At 50.6% G+C, this 24,351-nt stretch overlaps 1 protein-coding gene across 2 annotated transcripts in view; it reads right to left on the bottom strand.

Annotated features, from left to right (window-relative positions):
• Positions 1-529: 529 nt before the first annotated feature.
• The window catches only part of TMEM123 (transmembrane protein 123), a 49,186-nt gene continuing 25,364 nt past the window's right edge, over positions 530-24,351 (bottom strand). For both annotated transcript variants that reach the window (XM_026505902.4, XM_057316756.1), the window contains 3 exons: positions 4,136-4,399; positions 3,131-3,284; positions 530-2,411 (listed from right to left, as the gene is read on the bottom strand). In XM_026505902.4, the coding sequence (XP_026361687.1) occupies positions 2,387-2,411; positions 3,131-3,284; positions 4,136-4,399 (443 nt within the window). In that variant the 3' untranslated portion in view covers positions 530-2,386. The remainder of the gene's footprint in view (positions 2,412-3,130; positions 3,285-4,135; positions 4,400-24,351) is intronic.

The raw sequence follows: 24,351 nt of genomic DNA on the forward strand, positions 1-24,351 counted from the left end.
CTGTGGCGGCCGGCCTGGGGCTCAGCCCCTTGCCTGGGCAGGGGCAGACCGGGCTCCAGGGCTGCTGGGGTTCTTCTGAGGACCGGGACGAGGCAGAGCTGCAGTGGGTCCCGTGGACACAGCACCCTGCCCCCCGCATCTGTGTCAGGTCCCCAGGGGTTGAGGGCACACTGGGGGCTTGGGGGACACCCTCTGCATCTTGCTGTGCGGTCTGTACAGCTGATGCGTATTTAACATGACTATACCTGTTTTCTACCCAACAGAACAAAGAAGTGGCATGAACTGAGCAGCACCTGTCCAACGTTGCTGTTCTGGAAACTCTCCGGGTAGGACTGTTGGAACATGGATTCAGGAGGTCTGGGGTGGTCCTGACGACTTCCTGCTTCTACCAGGTTTGCAGGTGAGACTGCTGGTCCAGCCAACCACACTTAAATAGTGTCACTTTACCCTTAAAATATGCCTCTTTACTTGGGGCTTTTCATTTCTCTGGAGTTTGAGGAAATGAAGCAAAACCACACACACGAAACTCTTAGATGGAGAACAAAATTTTATTCTAAAAATAGATCTCAGTAACAGTGAAAATACCAAAAGCTGGTCATTATAATAAAAAGAGAAAAGGAATTTGCTTTAAGTTTTTCTCCTGAAAAATACAAAATTCTAATATGTTGCTAACTCTCATTTATCTGTATGGGAAATACTCAGGTTTTGGGTTATCTAAAGTCGTAGATTGGATTCTAATAGATCTTCAAGTAAATACATTCTCAATGCAAGCAGAATTAGGACATGTGCGCCCCGGGGAAGCCATGGTTCGTGCCCCCACTTCCCCCTTTGTGTGCGGGGACAGAAAATAATAACAGCTTCCAGATAGATAAGACAGTGTTTAGACCCAAAGCACAGGCAGCTGGCAAAGTATCTAGTGACCCTTCTTCCAAGTGCTGCAGAAACAATTTAAAAGGCTCGCGTTGTACTTAAGACAGAAGCATCTACTTGCAGCTTACGTCTGTTTTGCAAAGAAATGAAAGCAGCTGGACCCCAGGCAGGTGCCTGGTATGTTACTAACTAGCCCACCTCTCTCTGCAGACTGGGGCGGACCGGGCTTCCCGCCACAATGCGCGCCTTGCAGACCTGCCCTGTCACCCGATCCTTGCCTCGGCCCAGTGCACAGTGAGTAGAAATGATGCTTTTATAAAAATTCTTGGCATCCTCTGAAAACCAAAAACTGATCACAAGTTACATTTAAATCTTATTCAATATAGACGCAGGGTCACAAGGACAGCTCTTAGCTTATTTTTGGATTAGCAGAAACAGGCTGTACTTTAGTAAGATGGTATTTCTATCTTGGGTGGTCACGTAGTAGGACTAAATACTTTTTTTTTTTTTTTTTTTTGCCAAACTTGACCCTGAGTTTTGGCTGCTGTAATATAAACTATAAAACCGAACCCTCAGAGAGACACTGAGGGACACCAGTGTTCCTCCAACACTGTGCTTTCTCTGTTACTGTAATACAGCCGAGTGTCCCTCCACGGGAGACGAGGCCTGGAGAGGACTAAAAATCCCAATACAAAGGTTTTTTTTTCAATATAAAAATGCAATTTCCCCAAATCTGAGTAAAATCAACAGTGCACAAAAATGCAGCACTGTCGTCCTGCAGGCGGAATGGGCTGAGGAACAGAGCCGTGGTTGGTGGTGCCCCCCAGACGGAGCCCTGCAGCTTGTTCGGGAGGCTTACATTGCGTTACATGGTCCTCGCTACATGAAGTTCTGCATCTCTTACAAATATTCACCACACATAAAATTAGCTTGCATATGAAATAAAGCCATTGCCAGTAGTGACACTATTCTCACAGTAGCAAAAAACCTAACTCAACATCGCAATTTACTGAAATTACCCGGAGGCAACACTACTTAAGTGGTTGGAAGCAGCTGTCGTAGGAACACAGGCTCCAGCAGCGCCGAGCCCCACAGCTGGGTCTAGTTCTGAGTGGGGCAGGGGGCAGTGCGTGTTGCTTCTAGACCAAGTACTAAGCTGCAAAAGCTGGCTTATTCCTCGAGTTTCTGCCGTGTGGCATTTGTGTGAAAACCCTGCGGTCCGTACTTGTGGGCTCGGTGGCACTGTGCCCTTCAGTGAGGTGGTCGTCCAGTTACTGCCCAGTGGGACCAGTGCCACAGAAAGGGCAGACTTCTCTTACTATTTAACATGATAGGCTCCAAATACTCATTTAAAAAACCCAAACCAAACCCTTTTTACCTTTAGTAACAGTGAGGAATCTTTACATGTTTATATAGTATGTTGTACATTATATGCATGGCCTGTGTATTCTTTTCAAGAATGACTAAAATTAATCGAGAGGGCAGCTATCATCTTTCCATCGGCCCTCGGATTTCCTTAAATGATGGCATCGTGTTCGTCACTGTAATAGATCAGAAGTTAAAATTACTTTGTTTTCCATTTGCGTCAAAGTGGTCTGGTTCTCATTTTTAAATAACTTCAAGTTCTAGGATCAGCACAGTCATTTCTTTATGGCTACGGGTTCCAGCCGACTTACACCCACACCTCTGCTGTGCAACTTCTGACCCCCACAAGCACCCACGACTCCTTGAACATGTGCCCCGTGTTAGGTGCGCTACGACAGACTCATGTCATTACCCTGTTTCACTCAGGACCGGAAGCTAAGGCAGTGTGGGACGGACCCCTGCCACGTCCCCGGTAGCGCCACACTGAGCACTAGGCCCCTGCGTGGGCGCTCACTCCTAGATATGCAAGGCCTCGGTTTCTTTCATGGGACCAGCATAAAATAATTTCGAAGCAACCACTGGCTTTGACATACACTAAGGGAAATGGCTGAATGAACCACAAGACTGTAGCGTGCACCCTAACTTCAGACGTACTCGCCGGCACCCTCCCGGGGCCCGAACAGGTGTTTTTTACGCTTACAGGCCCGACTGAAAAGAGACAACGTAAGTACAACATTTTCATAGGCACGTACATCCATTTGTGTTTGCAGGTAATGAACGATTTGCCGTGGGCACAGAGGATTAATGGAATGCGATTCCTAAACTTGGGGTTCTGTTCTAGCATTTTGTCGTGGTATTTAAGGAAATACAGAAATAAGTTCTGGTCAAAACTCACATGGTTCTATACCGAATGCCTCTTCTCGAATAATACGTTCTGCATCCAATGTAAAGAATCGACAGAACTCCCAGTGTTGACACAATACCGCCAAGAAAGCTGCCAATATCAAATTTTGATCCTGGATTTCCCTTAGAATTAATAGTGGGTGTGACTAGAAGAAAACGAAAAAAAGAGGCTTTAGTTGCTTTTACACAAACTTACTATAACGAGCTGCCACTCTGATTTTCTGAGAAAGCCTGCTTTGTGTTGGGTGACGGCTGGGCTCTGGGTCCCTGCAGCCGATCCAGCACTTCTCCCCCCGCACCTGCCGCCCCAGCATCTGAGGGTCTTTGTTCTGCTGGACCCCGACCTTCGACCACAGCCCCCGATGTGGGGAAATGTGTTTCCTTATTGGTCCTCGTAAGTGTTCACGCCTTAACCACAGGTCCGGGCATGCCAGTGGTGATCCTGCTGCTGGATCCTGTCCAAATGGTTCTAACTGAAATTTCTCCTTTGGAATAAATTGGGGGACTTAAACTGTTTTGGCTTTATCACATTGAAAGCCCTGGAGACATTATAGTTGATTTCGGAACATAAACTGTAGTAAGGCTGGAGTGGAAACCAGAAAGCCTTCTGCTTGTGCTCATCCATGTAGCCACGAGCTTCTACATGCAGCTGACCTCTGCACACGTGACAAGGTCAGTGCTGGCTGATAGCAGTGCTTGCCTGAGACCACGTGATGAGCTCAGTGGCAGAAATGAACCACCGTTAACCACAACTGGGGTTGAGAAACCCAGGGGCTGATGCTGCCTAGTTCTGCCCTGTAACGAGGGAGCCGGAGGTCCAGGCACTTTTTCAAACCACGGAAGGTACAGTTCCCTGCTAGGACACGGCCCTGCCGTCATCCTGTGGCTGATATATGCAACAGGACACCCCGTCCGCATTTCTGCTTTTGCAGAACGGCACGATGATGGCACGTGACCCCTACGTTCAGCACAGAAACAGGGTAGCTTTGATACCTACTTGTTACAGATGAAGAAACAGATGTGGCTGAACTGTTGTGGGCTGTGGTGGTGACTGTGGCTGGCGTCGTCTGGGTCGTGTTCTGTGAAACTGAGCTGGTGTTAGTACTGTCTCCAGAGCCTCTGGGTGCTGTGGTTGTAGCTGTTGTGGACATCAAGGCCGTGACGGGCTCTGTCTTGGAGACGGAAGACACTGGAGTCGTCGACTGCCTCACGGTGCTGGCGGGCTGGCTCGTGTGGTTGGAGGTCACAGCGGTGACATTCTCTGCAGGAGGATCGAGAAACGTTAGCACTGGGGCCGAGGCTCAGGTCATCGACCCGGTCGCGGTGGCCTCCACGGTCAGACACAACAGCACGAAGACGCTGAACCCGCCGATACCAGCGCTTTACAGCAACTCAGTATCTCAGATGGTGAACGACCCTGCGGGATCCCAGCCTGCGTTTCCACCAAGTTAGCAACTAGTGGAAGGTAGGAAATAACCCAGAGGACTGCATTCCTTCCGGACGAGGACCGTGTCTGAACCATCTCTGTCGGAACCTCTTACTGCCGCCCTGCCACAAGTATTGTGGATGGACGGGTGGACAGAGGAAGGAAGGGTCTGTCAAGAAGCGGTTTCTGTGTCACCTCCTTCCCAGGAGCATCAGGACCAGCGAGCACGAGCTGTTAACCCCCACGCGGGACAGGAACAGAGCGCGTCTCTGGGAAGGTCAAGGAGACTTCCCGAGTGCACTGGGACGTCACCTGCTGGCGCCCAGCGTGGCTGCTTGGAAATCATCTCCCTCAGCCTGTCTCTGGAGGCTTCATAACGGCCAGCACCTGGGCCAGCTCCTCGGGTCACACCTCACATGGAGGTTGTCATGAAAAGTCAGGTACTGATCCTGTCATTACTCCCCAAAACGCCTAAAGAGAAAATCCCTCGCTTCCCATTTGGAAAAAGACTTCCTCTTAGCTGCGTGTGTATCAGGTATGCCGTGACCAAAGCCTGCTTACTTGACACGGTACCGTCTTCGTAACGTCACCACCTCACCGCCTTTCCGGCCATGGGCGCCTTAGTCCCTGTAATTTAGTCCATGCTGTTGAGGGACTGAAAGGGCTCTTCTCTCTTTGCCCCTTTAATGTGAACGGACAGATTCCTGCATGGGTGTCGCGTCTCTGAGCATCCTGCAGGCTTACTGCTGCCTTCTGCCGCCTGTGTCGGCCTGTGTCGCTCTGGCCATCCGAGCACCAGCGGAGGGCGCCCGGGCTGCCGCCTCCGTCCCAGCAGCGCCGACCCGCGCCCACACAGATTGCTTCCTCCACCAATATCCCATCTTCCCCTTATTTGGATTTTTTCTTAAAAGACTTTAAATTTTTTGTTTCTCAGTTTAACTGTACAGGCTTATTTTAATAGTGCTGCTTATTTGCCTATAAGCTTTTACTATTCGATTCCTAGTACGTTTTCTCAACTCTGGGTCCCTACTGTGTGGTCTCACCCACAAAGTATTATTTAATTTTTTAAAAAGGCTAAAAGAATAATTTTGTACTACACAGACCAATAAATTAGTTATTCCAAGTAGAGGATACAAATAAGAACTTGAACTAATCCGAATGCTCCATATGGACATAACACACTCTAGAACCGAAATCTTCCTTTTTTTGAACTAGTGCATGAATGTGATTGTAGTGAAACAGCACAGAACCAGTGTTTGTATCACATCTTCACAACACAATGATCTTTGCAGAGTAAAACAATGAACACAGTGCTGCTTTTGGATACACCACACGTGCACACACACACACGTGCCCGCACCAGCCTGCTCCCCCCTCTGCCAGCAGAAACTCTTCAGAGCCACTGGACAGAGTCGGGTAAAAGTAGGGAGCTGCGATCATTTTATCCAAACCAGGAATACTTGGTCTGACAAAGTTGTCATTTGGAAATGAAGAGTTTTCCAGAAAAGCAAAAGCTCAAGTAGCTTATCACCACCGGACCGGCCTTACAAGAAACGTTAAAGGTGCTGATGAGTAACAGGAAAACATGAAGATAAGGTACAATGCAGACGAATCTAACGTAAAGGTGGTGGATTCCTGACTTACTAGCCATGTGAAGGTTAAAAGACAAAAGCTGTAAAAGTAGAACCATAGTAATTAGTTAAGGGATATACAGTATGAAAGATGTAATGTGACGAAGTCATAAAACACTGGGGGGAGGGAGCCGAGAAACGTAGAGCTTCAGAATGGACTCAAACGTCATCAGCTTGAGACAGACTGTCCTAAATGTAAGTTGTCAAATCCTCTCCCAGTCGCGTGGTAACCGCAGAGCAGTGACCTACAGGAGACGCACATGGGAAAGGACCCCAAGCTCACCACTGAAGACACCCCTTAGACCACAGAAGGAACACAGCAGTGGAAAAAAAACATACCTATCAATAATTACTTTAAATGCAAGTGGACTACATTCTACAAAAGAAAGCATGGCTGAGTGGCTGAAATAGACGGACCCAGCTATATGCTGCCTACAAGAGACTCCAGACCCAAAGGCACAGACTGAAAGTGAAAGGACGAAGGGTTACTCCATGCAAATGGAGAACAGGAGGAGGCTGGGACAGCTACACTTCTGTCAGACAAAGGGGTTTGATGTATTTTTTTTTTAAGTAGGCTCTATATCCAATGTGGGGCTTGAACTTATGACCCTGAGATTACGAGTCACATTCTCTACCAACTGAGCCAGCCAGGCACCCCCAAAATAGACTTTAAAACAGACAGTGAAATAAGACAAAAGAGGGCATTAAATAAAGAGATCAATCCCAGAAGAGCATAAAACATTTGTATATATTTATGCATCCAACATAAAGAACCAAAATGTATAAAGCAAATCTTAATAGATCAAAAGGGAGAAATAGAAACAATAATAGCAAGGGACTTTAAAACCCTATTTTCATTAAGTTAGGTCGCTGGATGGGCGCCTGGGGTTCAGTCGGTTGTGCATCAGACTCTTGGTTTCAGCTCAGGTGGATGATCTTGGGGTTATGGGACTGAGCCCCGCATCGGGCTCTGCATTCAATGGGGAAGTCTGCTTGAGAGTCCCCCCCCCCCCCCGTCTGCCCTGCTCTGCTTTCTCTCTAATTTTTTTTTAAAGATTTTATTTATTTATTTGACAGAGGAGAGACAGCCAGCGAGAGACGGAACACAGGCAGGGGGAGTGGGAGAGGAAGAAGCAGGCTCATAGTGGAGGAGCCTGATGGGGGGCTCGATCCCATAATGCCGGGATCACACCCCGAAAAGGCAGACGCTTAATGACTGCGCCACCCAGGCGCCCCTCTCTCTAAAATAATCTTAAAAAAAAATTAGAAAAGTAAAAAACAATATTGGCCTTAAACAATACTTTAGACCAAATGGACTTCACAGACATACATAGAACATTCCATCCTAAAGCAACAGAATACACATTCTTCCCAAGTACACATGGGACATTCTCCAGAACAGATACGATTTTAGACCACAAAACTAGTCTTAATAAAATAGAAAAAATAATCATACTGAGCGTATTTTCCAACAATGGTATAAAACTAGAAATTAAGAGAAGAAAACTAGAAATTCACAAATACATGAAGTTTGAACAGTACACTACTTAACAACCAATGGTTCAAAGAAAGCAAAAAGGAAATCAAAGTATACCTTGAGACAGATGGAAGTAGAACATACCAAAACTTACGGGTTGCAGCAAAAGCAGCTCTACGAGAAAAGTTTATAGAGATAAATGTCTACCACAAGAGACAAGAAAGATCTCAAACAATCTAATTTTATACCTCGAGCAACTAGAGAACAAAGCCCAAAGTTGGTAGAAGAAAGGAAACAATAAAGACCACAGTATCAATAAAAACGGAAGACTAAAAAGATCAATGAAACAAAGAACTGGAACTGGTTCTTTGAAGGGATGATCAAAATTGACAAACCTTCAGCTAGAATCCCCAAGAGAAAAAGGACAAATAAAATCAGAAATCAAAGAGATGTTACAATGGATACTACAGAATTACAAAGAACCACAAGAGACCACTAGGAATAATTATATGCCAGCAAACTGGACAACCTGCAAGAAATGGGTACATTCCTAAAAACACAACTTTCTAAGACTGAATCATGAGGAAAAAGAACAATTTGAACACACAAGATCTATTACTACTAAGGAGATTGGATCAGTAAACAAAAACCTCCCAACAAACCGAAGTCCAGGACCAGATGGCCTCACTGGTGAGTTCTGCTCCACATTGAAAGAAACAACAACCTTTCTCAAACTCTTTCAGAAATAGAAGGGAACACTTCTAAACACATTTTACCAGGCCAGCGTTACCCTGATAAACAAAACCAGATCGGGATGTCACAAGCAAAGAAATGTAATGCCCGATATCCTTGATGAATAGAGATGCAAAAATTCCCAGCAAAGTATTAACAAACCATATTCATCAATCTATTAAAAGGGTCCTACATCATGATCAAGTGTTATTTATTCCAGGGATGCAAAGATGGTTGAGCAGAACTCACCAGTGAGGCCGCCTGGTCGTGGACTTTGGTTTGTTGGGAGGTTTTTGTTTATGATCCGATCTCCTTAGTGGTAATAGGTCTGGTCTGTTCATGTCTGTGCAATTCAGTGTTACCCATCACATGAACAAAATGAAGGCTAGAAATCTTATGATCATCTCAATAAATGCAGAAAACGCACATGATAAAATTTAACATGTTTACAATAAAAACTCAATAAAGTAGTTAATAGAGGGAATGTACCCCAACATAATAAAGGCCATATATGACAAATCCAGAGCAAACATCATATTCAATGTTGAAAAACTGAAAACTTTTCCTATAAGCTCAGGAACAAGACAAGGACACCCCCTCTTGTCACTTTTCTTCAACATATATTAGAAGCCCTAGCCAGAGCAATTAGTCAAGAAAAATAAAAGGCAAATTGGAAAGGAAAAAGTAGAACTGTCACTATGTGCAGATGACATGGTATTATATACAGAAAACCCTGAAGACACCACCAAAATAACTGTTAGAACTAATACATGAATTCAGTTAAGTTGCAGGATACAGACATCAGTATACAAAAATGTGTTTTATTTCTAAACACTCATAAGGAACCTGCAGGAAGCACAGTTAAGAAAACAATTGTGTTAAAACTGCATCAAAAAGAAGAAAATACCTAGGAATAAACTTAACCACGAAGGTGAATGACCTACATACTGAAAACTATAAAACACTGATGAAAGAAATTGAAGATGACACAATGGAAAATTATTCCGTGTTCGGGGACTGGAAAAATTAATATTGCTAAAAATCCATTCTAGCCAAAGCTTTCTGTAATTCAGTGCAATCCCAATCAAAATTCCAATGGCATGTCTCACAAAAATGGGAAATCCTGAAATGTGTATGGACCACAAAACACTCTAAATAGCCAAAGTAATCCGGACAAAAGAACAAAGGTGGAGACGTTATGCTTCCTAATTTCAAGCTATATTACAAATCTGCACCAATCCAGACGGTATGGCACTGGCATAGAAACAGACACACGGATCAACAGAACAGACCACCCAGAAGTAAACCCATGGACATACTGTCAATTAATTTATGCTCAAGGATTCAAGAGTATACTATGGGGAAAACAGTGTAAACCACGGTCCGACACCGTATATAAAAGTTAACCTCAGATGGACTAAGGACTTAAATGTTAAGACTTAAATCATAAAACTCCTACCACAAAACATAGGCAGTAAGCTCCCTGACGTTAGTCACAGCTATTGTTTTTTTGATTTGACCCCAAAAGCCAAGGCAACAAAAAAAACCCAAAATAAGCAAATGGTACTGCATCAAACTAGAAAGCTTCTGCACAGCCAAGGAAGCCGCCAACAAATGAAAAGGCAGCCTGCAAATCATCTCATAAGGGGTTAATACCCAGAATACATAAAGAGGTCATTCAACTCAACAGCAAAAGAAAAACTATCCAACTAAAAACAACAGGTGGAGGATCTGAAGAGACATTTTTCCATAGACACACAGAGGGCCAACAGACACGTGAAAAAATGCTCCACGTCCCCAATCATCAGGGAAATGCCAATCAAAACCACAGTGGCTATCATCTCACACCTGTCAGAATGGCTAAAATCAGCAACCCAGGAAATAACAGGTGTTGGCGAGGATGTGGAGAAAGGGGGACCTTGTGCACTGCTGGCGGTAATGCAAGCTGGTGCAGCCACTCTGGAGAACAGTGTGGAGGCTCCTCAGAAAGTTAAAAGTAGAGCTGCGATGTGATCTAGAAGTTCCATTTCCAGTTATTTGTATCCTAAGGTAACAAAAACACTAACTTGAGAGCGCGTCCGCACTGCCACGTTCACGGCAGCATTACTGACAGTAGCTGGTTACGGAGACGATCCAGGTGTCCGCTGACGGACGCACGGATGAAGATGTGGTAAACGTACAGTGGAGTGTTACTCAGCCATCAGAAAGAACCTTGCCGTCTGTGACAATGTGGATGGGTCTCGAGGGAATTATGCTGAGAGAAGTCAGAGAAAGAAATACTGCATGATTTCACTTACATGTGAAATTAAAAAAATTAAGCTCACAGACATGATACACTGGTGGCTGCAAGGGGCAGGGGTGGGGCCGGGGGGCAGAATGAATGAAGGGGGTCAGAAGGCACAAACGTCCAGTTATAAAGTAAGCAGGTCAAGGGTGTGACACGCAGCACGGTGACTGTACTGTGTCTCTGAAAGGTGGTGGGAGAGTCCATCGCAACATTTTTTGTGATGAGGATTTTTACCTACGAATGCTGGCAAGTGGTGACGAGTCACTGTGACCATTTCACTGAGCAGAGATCAAATCCGCACCTGTACACCTGCAACATGTTTACCAGTCATGCTTCTAACCATGCTTATGAACTGTAATCACACGCAGTAGTCTTGAAGATCAAAGTCGTAATTGGAAATGTTGTAAGAAAGGACATTTCGTAAAAGGGTCAGGCGAGCGGGAAGCTCCATTTTATATATAACAGGAGAAACATACAAAGAAAAATGAAAGACCCAATAGGGAGAAACAATCTATGGAGCTGGAATTTTGGCAACTTGAGGGGAAAGAATGAGATTAAAAAAAATCAAGAAGATTTTATAATATTAACAAATTTGACTTCATCAACAATATACATTTCTATCTAAAACTCAGTACTTTCCAAGAGCATATGGCACATTCAGCAAACAGGAGTCTCAACGTCATCACAAAACAAGAGCCAGTGAGTTTCAAGGATTGAAAGAATATGAATTTTGGCCATTGTGAATTTAAGCCAAAATCAACATTGAAAAGATAACTGCCCAGTTCCTAAAACATTAGAATATACTTCTCAGTTACCCATAGATTAAATTTTAAAAATCACAAGATCAATTTTAAAACCTTCTGACAGGGAACCTACGGCATACCACAGCTCGGGGGCCACACTCAAGCCGTGCTTCGGGCGGCACTCACCACTTGCACGCACGCACCAGAAGGGAACCTCGGTCCGCACACACTTCTGAGGTCAGACCAGCTAGGAAACACACACTCCTCGGGAGGAAACGGGCGAGCTGAAGGTTGCAGAGCTGAAGTGTACCTCCAGAGGCTTCCTGCGAGGTGCCGGCTCACCCGTAGCAGGAGAAGGAGCCTGCGGGACACCCCGCTTTGTCGCGGCTCTGCTGAGAAAAGCAGCTCAAGATGGTGCTTCCAGACACACGTTTAGTTATAAGTTTGTGCATTCAAAGCTACGGCTTTTCAGCTTTCCTGTTCATCGTCCTTAAAAATATAGATCATACTTTAACACTTTGATGACTCGTGCGTTCCCACACAGTTTCAATCACCACGTGATTCCACGAACATCAGTACCATGCTACGTGTCGGGCACTGAGGTACGGTAATTAGTACAGCTCCCAGACCGATCGGGTGGAAAGCTGGACCAGTGGCGACAAATCAGTCTTTCACGGTGAGCCCTGCAAATGAGGGAACAAAGTGCTGTCCCGTTAAAGCTGAATTCAGTTAAATTCAGCACTTGAGTCTACACATTTTGCCTGATGATACAGCAGACGTGTTTACTGGTTGCCTATGTATAAGACATGCTAAGTATTACGAGTGCTATGAAGAAAACCCAATCTAAGGGCATCTCTGCCTGGTACGGACTCAGGCGTGTACTTGTTACTCACAACAGCACGCATGACGGTGTGTGCCACAGAGAGCAGCCGCGGCGAGAGCAGAAACAGCACTGGCGCGAACGGAGGAAGAGCGCGGAGGAGCGGCTTCCACGCAGGTCTGGGTTGGGAAGGGCAGGAGGTGGCTGTCCTGCGGGAGGGAGCCGTGCACGAGGACACACATGCACAGGGGTACAGCAGGAAGCGTGGGGCACGCACCGATTCGCTGAGCCTTTACTGAAAGGTAACACGTGCCAGGTGTGTACCAGACGCGGCAGAGAACACGATACCCTAACGTCCCCAGCTCTCACGGGTTCTGCTTGGAGCGGGAGTGAGGTGCCGAGACCATGAGCGGGACACCCGTGGATGGGAAAGGGGGACAGGACAGGCGGCTGGGGGCCAGACCTGCTCCCCTTGATGGAGGGTGGTTGTGCTAAGAGCGGCATTTAGGCTGAGCTGGGGCAGGCGGGGGCCCAGGGGCGCAATGGGGCCCATGTCACCATGTCAGGCGCTGGGGCAGTGGCCCAGAGGTGCTGACTCTTTGTGGGGGCCTGGCGCCCCCGCCACCCCATGAGTGCTCTTGTGATCTGCTACCCGCTGGGCAGAGACCACACACACGAGGATCTACAAACTCTGGCTTGCAGGCCAGTCGGCCACCACCTGTTCCAGAAGAGAAGTGTTCCTGGAACGCGGCCCCTGACCTGTTCACGACCCGTGTGAGGCTGCCGTCACGCGGGGACACAGCGGAGTGTAGCGCAGACCACGCGGCCTTGGACGCCCACAGTGGCTACTCCGGCCCCTCACGCCTTCACGAGAGAAGGGGTCTAGCTCCTCATACAGGTTGTCGGTCAGTTAAGTGTTAAACAGCGTGTAAGACTCACAGAGGAATTCATGGTTTCGCACCGTAAAGCATTACTGCGGTGATTTAGTTAGAAAACACTGGTCTTGGCCGTCGTGCTTGTTCTCAGGCAAGTACCAGCAGCGCGTGGCTTCAGGGCAGCACAGTATCCCTCCCCCCGGACGCTGCGTGCCAAGTGTACTGGTGGGGCTCCGGCGTGGGGACACCCTGCGTGGCCGTGGTCGTCTCCCTGATGTCTGTGGGTAAGCGCTCTGGGGGGAGCCGCGGCCGGCGCCGACAGCACACGGCACGGGACTGCTGCGACCAAGCCGCTCCCAAAGCAGGACGCACCGACCACACGGGGTCACTGGGCTTAAGACCGCTGACCTGTCGCCGTGCACTGGGGTGGGACCACAGTCAGACCATGTCCGACCCTGTCCAGCCCGCCCTCTGCCCTGACGGGACCCTCCGGAGCTGCGCTAGGCTCGCGTGCTCTGCGGCTTCTGGTTTGGTCAGAGGGAAAGAAAACCCTATTTGCTGATGCTCTGCAGTCTTCCTTTACTGTGTGGGGCCGGACCCGACTGGAAGGAGCCCTAGAGCTGTCTGCCCTGCTCGTACGTGTGGGGTCAACGCTCAGCCCGTATTGATTCTGAGCCGGACGCTGTTCTCAATATTCCACAAACACTAGCAACTGTCCTCATTCCCCTAGCAGGCAGACGCCCGGTCATCCTGTTTTACAGATGTAAACCAAGGCACGCGGGCTCAGAAATGTCAGCACGAAGCAGTACGAGGAGCCAGGACTGGAACTTGGCCAGTGTGACTTCAGCGTCTGCTGTCCCTGCGTTTGGCTGACAGCTGTGCAAGGAGAGTCGCCAAGTCGAAAAGCTTTGGTTGGGGCCAGTGACTGTCGCGGCCTCGCGGTGGCCTTCAGCAGTCGCTAAGAGAATGCTTACCCAGAACAGAGAGCGCTCTCAGAATCCCTCTGAGTTTCAGCAGACCTCAGGGGGGCACGTAGCAAACACTCCCGATGTTCTGTGCTCTACAAACCGACAGCGAGGACACCCCACCCGTGTCTCCATGGAAACACCAAGCAGAGCTGCTCACACCCCCACGGATCGGTTCCTTGTTGTGGCACGGCTAACACGTTTGGAAAGCGGCTCTGAAATGACGTCATTGGAGCAATTATTTGCAGCCCCAGAAGGCTGTGCCGTGGAGCTTCTGCTCAATTATAGGAGATTTATGCTCTAACCACAGAGCACGAGCTCGTGTGACCTGCAGCTGCCACGAGAAAGTGTGGTCACGAACGAGCTCAAAGTGCTGCCACAGAGACACGCAGCACAAAAGCCATCTGCTCGGGTCGGCACAAGGGAATCTGCAGAGACAGCCGTGCAGTCCGCGAGCCGTCAGGAAGTCATCTCCGTTCGCTGGATAAAGGGATCAGGAAATACTCAATACAAACACACTTTCTTGCGAGACTAAAGAGAAACGTCCACTTTGCAGTTACTAAAAACATGTAGCTCAAATGGCAGAAACGGCATTGGGACCCACAAAGTAGTTGGCGGCGGGAGCAGGGAGCAGGTGCTGAGGTTTGCTGCGTGCTGGTCACGGTACGCAGGTGCTTGCACGGTTTTAGTTTTTAGAAAATGTCACGGGGTCTGTATAAGAGCACCGAAAAGGGGGTTTGTTCCCTGCAGTTCACAGAGGAGAACGCGGACTCCAAGGTTTGGGGTCTGCCCCACGCGGCAGCAGGAGGTGCTGAGCAAACCGCCACGGGGCTGTGGACCTTTCTGCTGGGGAGGCTCTCCTGCATTCCCTTCAGCTGTCCCGCCACCGACCGCCGTCACCGCGCTAAAATTACTACCTGCAAACACACGTTTGTACCGAAGACCACAGGGACGGTAAAGTAAGCGCATTGCAGATTTCTAAAAACTTATATAATGAAAGCCTCTCTTTTTAAGCAAAAAAAAAAAAAAAATTGAAAAACTAAGTAACTAAAACTGAAGACCCACAAGAAGGTACAGAGAATCACATGACCATCCGTGTTCTCACTGTCCCGATTCGTAAAAACCTGATGAAGGACCTCCTGAAAGGAGCGCCATCCACGGTGCGGTCCGTGGAGAAACCACCATCCTGAGTTTATCCTGGGCTCGTGTTGTTCCTTCACACGATTTCTAAGCCACGTAATACAGTTTGCCACGTGCTGAAGTTTTATACAAGTGGCTTCACGCCAGAGGTACTGTGTTCTCACTTCTGCTGCTCCACGCTGTGTTGACTGCATTCACGTTGAGTCCACTCCACTGCTCGCGTGTTTAACTTCGGCTGCAGTTCGGTCTCACGATGCTGCTTGTGTGCGAGCTCCAGTCCGCACAGAGCAAGGCTCAAGGGCAAAGTGTGTTTGCACATGTGCCGGCTCTTGTGTGCTGAGGTCCATCCCGTGGGCCTTCCCATGCAACCAACCCCACGACGGACCCAACATCCCGCGTCCGCGAGTCTGGCCACCTGGCGCAAGCTGGTAAAGCTGTGTGTGTGTGTGTTCACTGCAGACTAGTTACAAGAAGATACGCGCCAATGGGGGTGGGGCTGAGAAGGTCGTGGGACGTCCATTCCACCGAACCTAACGAAGGTGGCTGTGAAGGACACGGGGCTGCACACACGGCAACGGGTTCACGTGCCCCCCAGCTCCTTTGATGGGCCTCCCCGCACGGTGATGCCTGACTGCGCTTCCCTTGTGTGGACACCTGACTTAGAGACCTCCTTCAAGCGCACATAGGGCAGCGCAGGTGACGCTATGCAACTGCCAGACTGGATGTCAAGGAGGAGAGCTTCTGCCTGGCTCTCCAGGATTTAGGGATCGCTGGGACCGCTCAGTTTGGGGGAAGCATGCCCCCAGGTCGTGAAGACGCTCAAGCAACACCAGGACGAACGGAACGGAGTCCTGCCAGCCGCTGGCCTGACGCACTGGAGTGAGTCACCTGAGAAGGGAGTCCCTGAGCCCCGCTCACGCCCTCCTGATTGCTGCCTCCAGTCCCGCCCCAGAGACGCACCGGGCCAAGCTCCTGCCCGGTGCCCAAACCAGGGGAACCTGGAGAGGACCCGGAGTTCCAGGCTCTGTCCGCACCCAACAACCAGGACTGCACAAAATAGCATTCTGCACTCGAGTCCCGAAAGCAAGTGCAGGACACCGTGCATACACCCTTCTGGGTTATTCGCACCGGCAATATTCCTGGGGCATTACCGGGAAGGGAGGGGAGGGACGAGATCCGTCTTTAGTTGTATGTGCTTCCAGGCTGCCCAAGACATAACGTGCACCCGTTACTAACTTGTACAGTTTTTTCAAAGCTTATAATGACAAAAGAAAAATTAAAAAGAATCAATTGAGATTTAAAAAGCCTCTCAGCCCCTATTAAGGAAGAAAATTGCTTTAATTTTAGAGACACTGCTAACAAGTTCTGTTATGTGCTTTTCTCGCTGACTGCTGATTCCGAGCAGGAAATGGGGAGAGGCGGGGCCCAGAGAGGGCGGCCGATGCCAATGCAAGACCCACAGTGGAGGCCGGCAGAACAAAGCTGAGGCGCCACGCGAGCGTCTGGATAAAGACGGCTGGCGCTCACAGCCCCTGAGGACGGAACCGTCTCCCAGGACTGGGGAGATGAATGCACTGCATATAAGCCAGTTAAGGTTTACTGAGTCCTCCATACTGTGTCATTTTACCCCACAATAAGCCTTGGGGCCTATGCAGGGGTTTTTACTACAGATTTGGAAACAAACCCAGGGCACAGAAGACTCCTGTGCTCAGAGTTCAGACTCGGTCATGGGATCGCACCCTCCATGAGCGTGCTCGCGAGCTCGCGTCTCAGACACACAGGTCTCTGGGAAATGCCGGAGGAGGGAGAAACCGTGTTTGCTAACGTGCACAGTGGAATGAAGGCAGGCGTGTCTGCATCGGTTTGTCTTCTAGGAGGGAGCCTGTGTCTCGCGGGGTACGTGGTTGTCCCCGGAGCGTGTGGGGGCAGCTGGGGCAGGACAGGAACACAGGGTTCCCAGGGTGGCACAGCTCGGCCTCCTCCTCTCACATGGCTGCTGTGTGGTGTTCTGGAAAGGGGCGGGGGGCAGTGCCAGTCCCAGGCCCGGCCTAAGCACCTGCTCACCCATGGTCGCCGTGAGGGGGGCCCGTATGGCCCCTCCCCGCCATCTCACCAGGGGCCACGCACCCCCTCCCCAGCACAGTCCCCAAGGATGTGTGTGTCCTCCCTCACCCCGTCTGTGAGCACCGTGTCCAAGGGCGGCTTCCTTCGCGGTTCTCCCGCTCTGCGCGCCCCCACGGCCTCTGCACGCGGCACATTCATCGTCCATCAGAGCTGCCTTCTCAGTGGGATTCGGCATCCTACGAGCATCGTCTGGGCCCCATGATGCCCGCAGCTCCCACCGTGCGTGGCACCGAGCCCAGCACATATCGGGGTCCACATGGACGTGTGCAGAGAGGACAGAGTGAGGGGACAGCAGGCGCGGGGGCCGAACCACCGGGTGCTGTGTCGGAGCCCAGGTGGGTTCCTGCACGCTGGCGAGAGCTCGCACCCTCTGCTCCTGACCGCGGTGCCTGCGCCACCAGGGCCAACACTCACATGGCGCCTCCGACGTGCACACTCTCACGTCACCCGCACAACATCCCTGTCAGGTAGGTGCTCCAACGGGGAGACTGAGGCACGGAGAGGTGTCGGCTCACCTCGCATCCCTTTCCTTTGAACTACGCAAGAGAAAGGCAGGGGACGGAACCACACACCCGCGACAGGAGCCAGCGGTTTCAAAATGCTGCCGGGGCCCAAGCGGACTTCCCGAGCAGCCTAAGACTCTACCTTCAGCCTCTAAAAATCTTCACAAAAGCCCTGCGGGTTAAGCTCAGCACAAGTTCTACTCCCCCCCACCCCCAGTATTCATGTTTTAAAGGCTATTAATACTTAGGTGCCCCCCGCCCGGCCCCCAGGGGAAAGCGGTTTCTACTGTGGACCATCTGCAAGGTACCCACTGAGCTCATCTAACGCTGGGTGACCTGCAGGACCGGGCTCGCACGGACTCCTGCCTCCCTCAGCCGCTGTGCACGTAACTAGTACGTTAACCAAGTGCATCTACTGAGGTTTTTCAAAAGCAAAACAAAACCTACCGGAGTCAAACCCCTTGATCTGGGTGCAAGATGACCCACGATCAGTTTCCTTACGGCAGCTTTTTCCCTAAAGAGGAAAACTTGAGAAGTTTTAGCTATCTCAAGGAAGTTCTAAAAACTGCCTTTAACTTCATAATAATGGAAGAAACCAGCCCGTTTACAGCCACTAAGGCATGCAAGGATTTTAGGATCGCCGGTCACGGCTGTTCCAGGGCAAAAGCAGATGTACTTACTAGAACACGGACATCAGGACTGAGTGGGCTCGCGGCCTCCTGCTGCCCGAGGCTTGCTGCTCGAGTCCTCGCCGCGCACGCGGTCACAGCTAGAGAACGTCTGCTGGACCGGCGACGCCCTGGCCACCGCAGAGCCTGAAGGAACTCCCGCACAGGCCCGGACGCGCACGTGCCCCGCTGGGCAGCCCGCTGTGGATGGAGGGCCGTGTGCCGGGCCCGAACATCGGTCACTCGATGGCGCAAGGAGTCAGGACGGCAGCAAATCACACCCGAGTCCCCCAGGGGGGACGCACAGCCGTCTGCTGAGGGGCAGAGCGCCCAGTCCAGCCGCAGGGCTTTCCGTCGGGCTGTTTTACACATTCTCTGCTTACAACCCTTATCTGCGGTGGGAACGCACAAGTATCTTATCTCCCTCTGTATCTAGGTAACTCAGGGACAAACACTATTGTTCACAGCTGGCTTTTTACAATTTCCTAAAGAACATGCCTTTGCTTCCTCCCGTGGAGGCTTTATTCTGCAGGGAGAGGGAGGCTCGGTCCTTGTTGGGAGCTCCGTCCCCCGTGGCAGGCAGGACGCTGCTCGGCTCGGCCCTCTTCCTTCAGGCACGGATGTGCTCCACCCTTTCCTGGTGAACTCGAGGGGGCACTGGTCCCTGGAGACCCTGCCGGCTCTCGGGCATACTGACCTCCTCCCGGGGAGGCCCTCCAGCTCTGGGCTCAGCCCTGCGCACACTCGCTGAGCTGGGGGACGCGCCCTCCTTCTCTAGGTCACCCGCGGCTATGCAGTGGTCCAAGATGGCAGAGGTCTTCTGGTGTCAAAGGGAGCCATGCCATCCCCATACACGAAGGTCAGGTCCTGCTCCCTGGCCTTCGCTGATTTTGGGGGTTCATGGAAGGCGGCCCGGGTCCCTGTGCAGCAGCACCTGACCACAGGCGTGACCACAGGCATGACAGCTCTCAGGAAGTGCGAGGGAAATGCAGACCATGCCGGTGCGTTCAGGAATGCGAGGGCTGTGCTCTCCGCGCTGACATGTCAGCACACACACCTTCCGCGAGTCACCATTGTCTTCTAGCAACAACCTGCAGGTAAGAACTCACTGGGGGAAATGGGCTGCCGGTAAGCAAGGCCATTCTAAAGCACTTCCCCCTTGTGAGAAATTCCTGCTCGAGACGACACTTCACAAAACTAACTGAAAAAGACACTGTGGGGTTCACGGGACGTGACCCATCGGCAGCTCAAAGTGCCACAACATCTCCATCACGGCTCGCACACGAAGACAGGAACAGCAGCTCAGGCCGCAGACCCGCGTCAGGCCCCGCCATCCCTGCGTCCGCGGCGGGTGAGCACAACCCCGAGCATCCGGGGCTCTTCCCGCAGGGACGCCCCGCCTGCTCACCGCGGGCTTCGAAGGCACGGGGACGGCCGGCAAGGGCTGCAGACCAGGCCCGCGGGGCCCTCCCGCCAACGGTGTAAGTGAAAACAACGGTCGTACGGACAGCCGCCCCTTGGAGAGATTTTTGGTTCGTTCCTGGCCCTGAAGACGTCGTAACTCGGGGGATGTCCACTTTCTTGTTTTTTTTTTCCTGCTCTTCATCATCATGTCTGTGGTTTCTCTTCAGTTTTTAAAACAGTTTTCCTTCCGACAGAAGGCACGTTCACCCTGTGCCCGCAGGACAGATGTATGAAGTGATTTGAAAAAGACAAGTTCTGGAGCGTAAAGGGGAAGCTTCTAAAATTAGACCTCTCTCTTGGAAACGGTGTTCAACACTCGTCTGTGAACGTCTCACTCCAGCCTTGAGAAAACATTTCCTAAAACTAACCAACGTGAACACGTGAATGCCTGTGTCTGTCTGCGGCAATGTTACTACACGGAAGCCAACTGGACCACGTCTGGTTCCACGATGAACTGAAATCAAAGCCTTCTGCGAAGCAGAGGGTTCGCGTGTTACACGCAGCGCCTGTTTGGGGGGAACTAGCACAGACGCCCTGGAGTTATGGGGACGCAGCACCCGAAGCAGGTCGTCCACCAGGTGTCATGTGCAGCCGAGGGTGCGGGCAGCACGGCCGCCGTCCCACCGCGCACGGAGGGGACGCTCTTCAGAGAGAGCCGCGTGAACTACGTATGATGCCGCGTCTCAGCAACACGGTGTTCTGGCTGCAGTTACCGCAGACGGTTCGATCCCCAGGCTTCACCCGAAACAGACACTCTGGGAATAAAAAGGATGAGGTCACGACAAACTTGGATTACACAGCAACGCTTCCAGGAAAATGTAATACCTAGAACAGCAAGCCTCAACTGCAAAAAAGAAAAAGGCAACACCTTCTCCTTGTCCAGCCGGAGGGCTCACTGAAGAACCGTCCGTGTAACTCCGGAGCTCATAAAGCCACGGTCCCGTGCTTGAGCGTGGGGACCGTCCCCAACGCACACACGGAAGAGAAAGCCGAGTCTGCAGCGGAGGCCAAGCGAGGTTTCCCGCGGACGCCTTCTTCTTGATCTGTGGTCTCCGTACAGTAACGCCCTGAGGAGTCCCTTGGATTTTGCCGTTAGGACGTGATAAATACAATCTATTTATAAGCAGTCAGCGGTTAGACAGCACACTTTCTTGGGGGGGATTCAGGGGTTTTCGTTCTCCACCTCTGCCCGTGTCATCTGTGGAGGGGATGTTCCTGTCTGGCAGAGGTCGTGCCTTATTTTGGGGTCCCCCTGGTTCTGGAGAGCACGCGGCACGGGGGATTGGCCACTCCTGCCCGGGTCTCTCAAGGGCACGGGGCAGGGTTTTGAAAGGGTCAAGGGTTCCGTGGTCTGGCTGCTGGGCCGCGAGCCTCCGGTATTCCTCGGGCACCAGAGCCGCATATAATCTACTCAGTGTGAGAAGAGAGATTCTCCTCAACAAGAGGCAGGTCCGCAGGATCCACATTTTAAAGACTTTCGAAGTTCAGCCCTTTACTTATAAATACTTGTATTACTCCTTTCCCTACAGTTTCTGAAGGACGTGTCGATGCAGAGCGACTCTCACAGTACCTTCTGCGCGTCTGTGTGTCACAACATTGTGGACAGCGAGGGCGCCTGGGCGGCAGCTCCAGACGTTTCTGACTGTGCCCCCACCCCGACAACCACCGACAACTATTCCACACCAGACACACTGACGGGGCCCCAGAGACCACGGCGGACCCCGTGCGACGGGGCAGAGAAGAGACCACAGGCCAAGTGCCTCCCCCCACCGGGGGCCAGCACAGGTTCCTGCAGGCGGGGAAGAACCCCGGCTGGAGATCCAGCTCCCCCATTTTGCAGGTGGCTTTTTGGGAGCCCCCACTCAGGTTCCGCCCAACAGGGATCTTGGCAAACTGATTTCCCACCCGCAGCGCCCAAGCAGCCGGGCCAGCCCGCTGCTCCACCCTTCTCCAGAACCAGGGAGGGTACCGACTCGTGAATGTGGGGGTGCGCAGCTCTGCCTTCCTCGGATGCTCAGACGAAGACCCTGGCTGGCCTGGCAGGGATGCAGACTCATACCCCAGGGAACTCTGGAGTGCTCCTGCCCGGAACACCTGCAGGCAGCCTGGGTCCCACCGAGGCAGGGAAGCTGAGTCAGCCCAGCCCCGCTGGACCAGAAAGGCTTGAGAACACCTGCAATCTGCATAGCAGCGGACGAGGGTGAGCATCTGCAAGACCGAGCCAGTGGCCCCATCAACCAGAGCGCTTGGGACGCACAGGCCACCTTGAATCAGAGCCTTATGGGCACTGAAGCTAGTTCTTGACGAGTCTGTCCACTACTTGTGGCCCCACCCAGGGCTGCTACAGCCCTCAGCCCACCCGACTGGCCGGGGACGCGGAGCAGAGCCCACCAGATGCTGCATAACCCTGCAATGGCCTTGCTTCCAGGGACGTGGCCCTCACCTGTCTGTAGAGAAGCACAGCAGCCTCTTGGGGTCAGGGGACCCCAAGCACAGGACCATCCTCCTGCCCCACCCAGGGCAGAGACACGAACTTCAAGCCCCACCCACTGCTGCTTCCAGCACCAATGCCGACGGTAAGTAGCTGGACCAGAATCCTGAGCATCCAGGCAGCCCCAGAGCCCATCCTGCGGCCTCGCGTGTGGTCCTGCCCATCTGTCCTCGGCCAGGGGCACACGCTTCTGCAGACCGCATGGCCTGGGCAGCGGCCGCACCTGCAGCAGACCCTGACAGCAAGCCCCACCTGCCCAAGCTCAGCAAGGTAGCAGCAGACGCAGCCACAAACCCGAACGGAGCCGAGTGGTCAAGAGCACTCTGTCCAGCCGTGAAGACCAGGAGAGGGGACTGCTCGCTTCAATGCACAGAACCAACGAAAAAAAATCTAGGCAGTGTGTCACCAAAGGAAACAGATAGCTTTCAGATGCTCCAAACCCGAGGAGACAAATGGATATCCAAGCTCATGAGGCCCCAGGGAGCCCAAAAAGGTCAAACTCTAATAGGGCTATGATGCCAAGACACACTTTAATCAAGTTGTGAAGAGTCTAAGATAAAGATTGCTTTAAAGCAATAGGGAAAAGGGAAATTAGAAGGGAACACCCACAGGGTTCCAGGCCAGGAGGGAAGGGGATGATATAGTCAGAATATTGGTTTAAGGGGCGCCTGGGTGGCACAGTCGTTAAGCGTCTGCCTTCGGCTCAGGGCGTGATCCCAGAGTCCTGGGATCGAGCCCCACGTCGGGCTCCTCCACGGGGAGCCTGCTTCTTCCTCTCCCACTCCCTCTGCTTGTGTTCCTTCTCTCATTGGCTGTCTCTCTGTCAAATAAATAAATAAAATCTTAAAAAAAAAAAGGTTAAAAAAAAAAGCTGCCTCTGTCAAAATCTCTAATTAAAAAAAAAAAAAAAAAGCTGTCAGGCAAGAATTGTACACTTGGCAGAGTGGTCCTTCAGAAATGAAGGAGAGATACAGAGTTCCAGGGCAAACAAAAGCCCGGGGAGCTCATCACTACTAGACCTACCTTGTGAGGAACGCTAAAGGGAGTTCGAGTGGGATTTAAAAGATGCTAGTTACCACAAAAACATAAAAGGTGGCATTAAACCCGGTGACAATGGTATACGTTTATAGAATTTGACAATGTACATAGTCCATTGTGGACTATGATGGTCGATTTTGTATTGTGGTGACGGTGATGCACGTTTTAGAACTCTACTCCAAAAGTTCAGTAAAGATCTGTTATTTTCACTTTCATGTTACAGCATGAAAAAAACACGTAAACTAACATTAATAACCTCAAACGTAAGGGGGAGCAGAAGTAAAATTGTAAAGTTTAGGAATTCTATTGAAGTTGTTATCAGTTTAAAATAGGATTTCAGATTTAAAGATATTTTATGTAAACCTCATAATAACCACAAGATAAAGTCTATAATTACACAAAAGAATTTGATTAAGAAGTCAAAGCAAACTGACACCAAAAAGCAACACAACACAAAAGCAGGATATGAAAAAAGTAGCAAGGGCTTAACAGAACAGCCAGAAATCAACAAGGCAAAAATAAATTCTAACCTACCAATAATTAAACTTTTAATGTAAATGAATTAAATTCTCCAATCAGAAGACACAATGGCTGAGTGGATAAGAAAGCAAGATCTATGATGCGCTGCCTACAAGAGAGTCCCTTTACCATAAAGACACACACAGGCTGCAAGTGAGGGGATGGGAGAAGTTATTTCAAGCCGTATTTGAAGAATTAGCAGTAGCTACACTTCTGTGAGACAGAAACATACTTCAAACTGACAGCAGTAACATACACAAAGAAGGCCACTATGTAATGACAAAGGGATCAATCCATCAAAAAGATGTAA

Source organism: Ursus arctos, unplaced genomic scaffold (genome assembly GCF_023065955.2).
Source record: "Ursus arctos isolate Adak ecotype North America unplaced genomic scaffold, UrsArc2.0 scaffold_22, whole genome shotgun sequence".
Classification (NCBI taxonomy): domain Eukaryota; kingdom Metazoa; phylum Chordata; class Mammalia; order Carnivora; family Ursidae; genus Ursus; species Ursus arctos.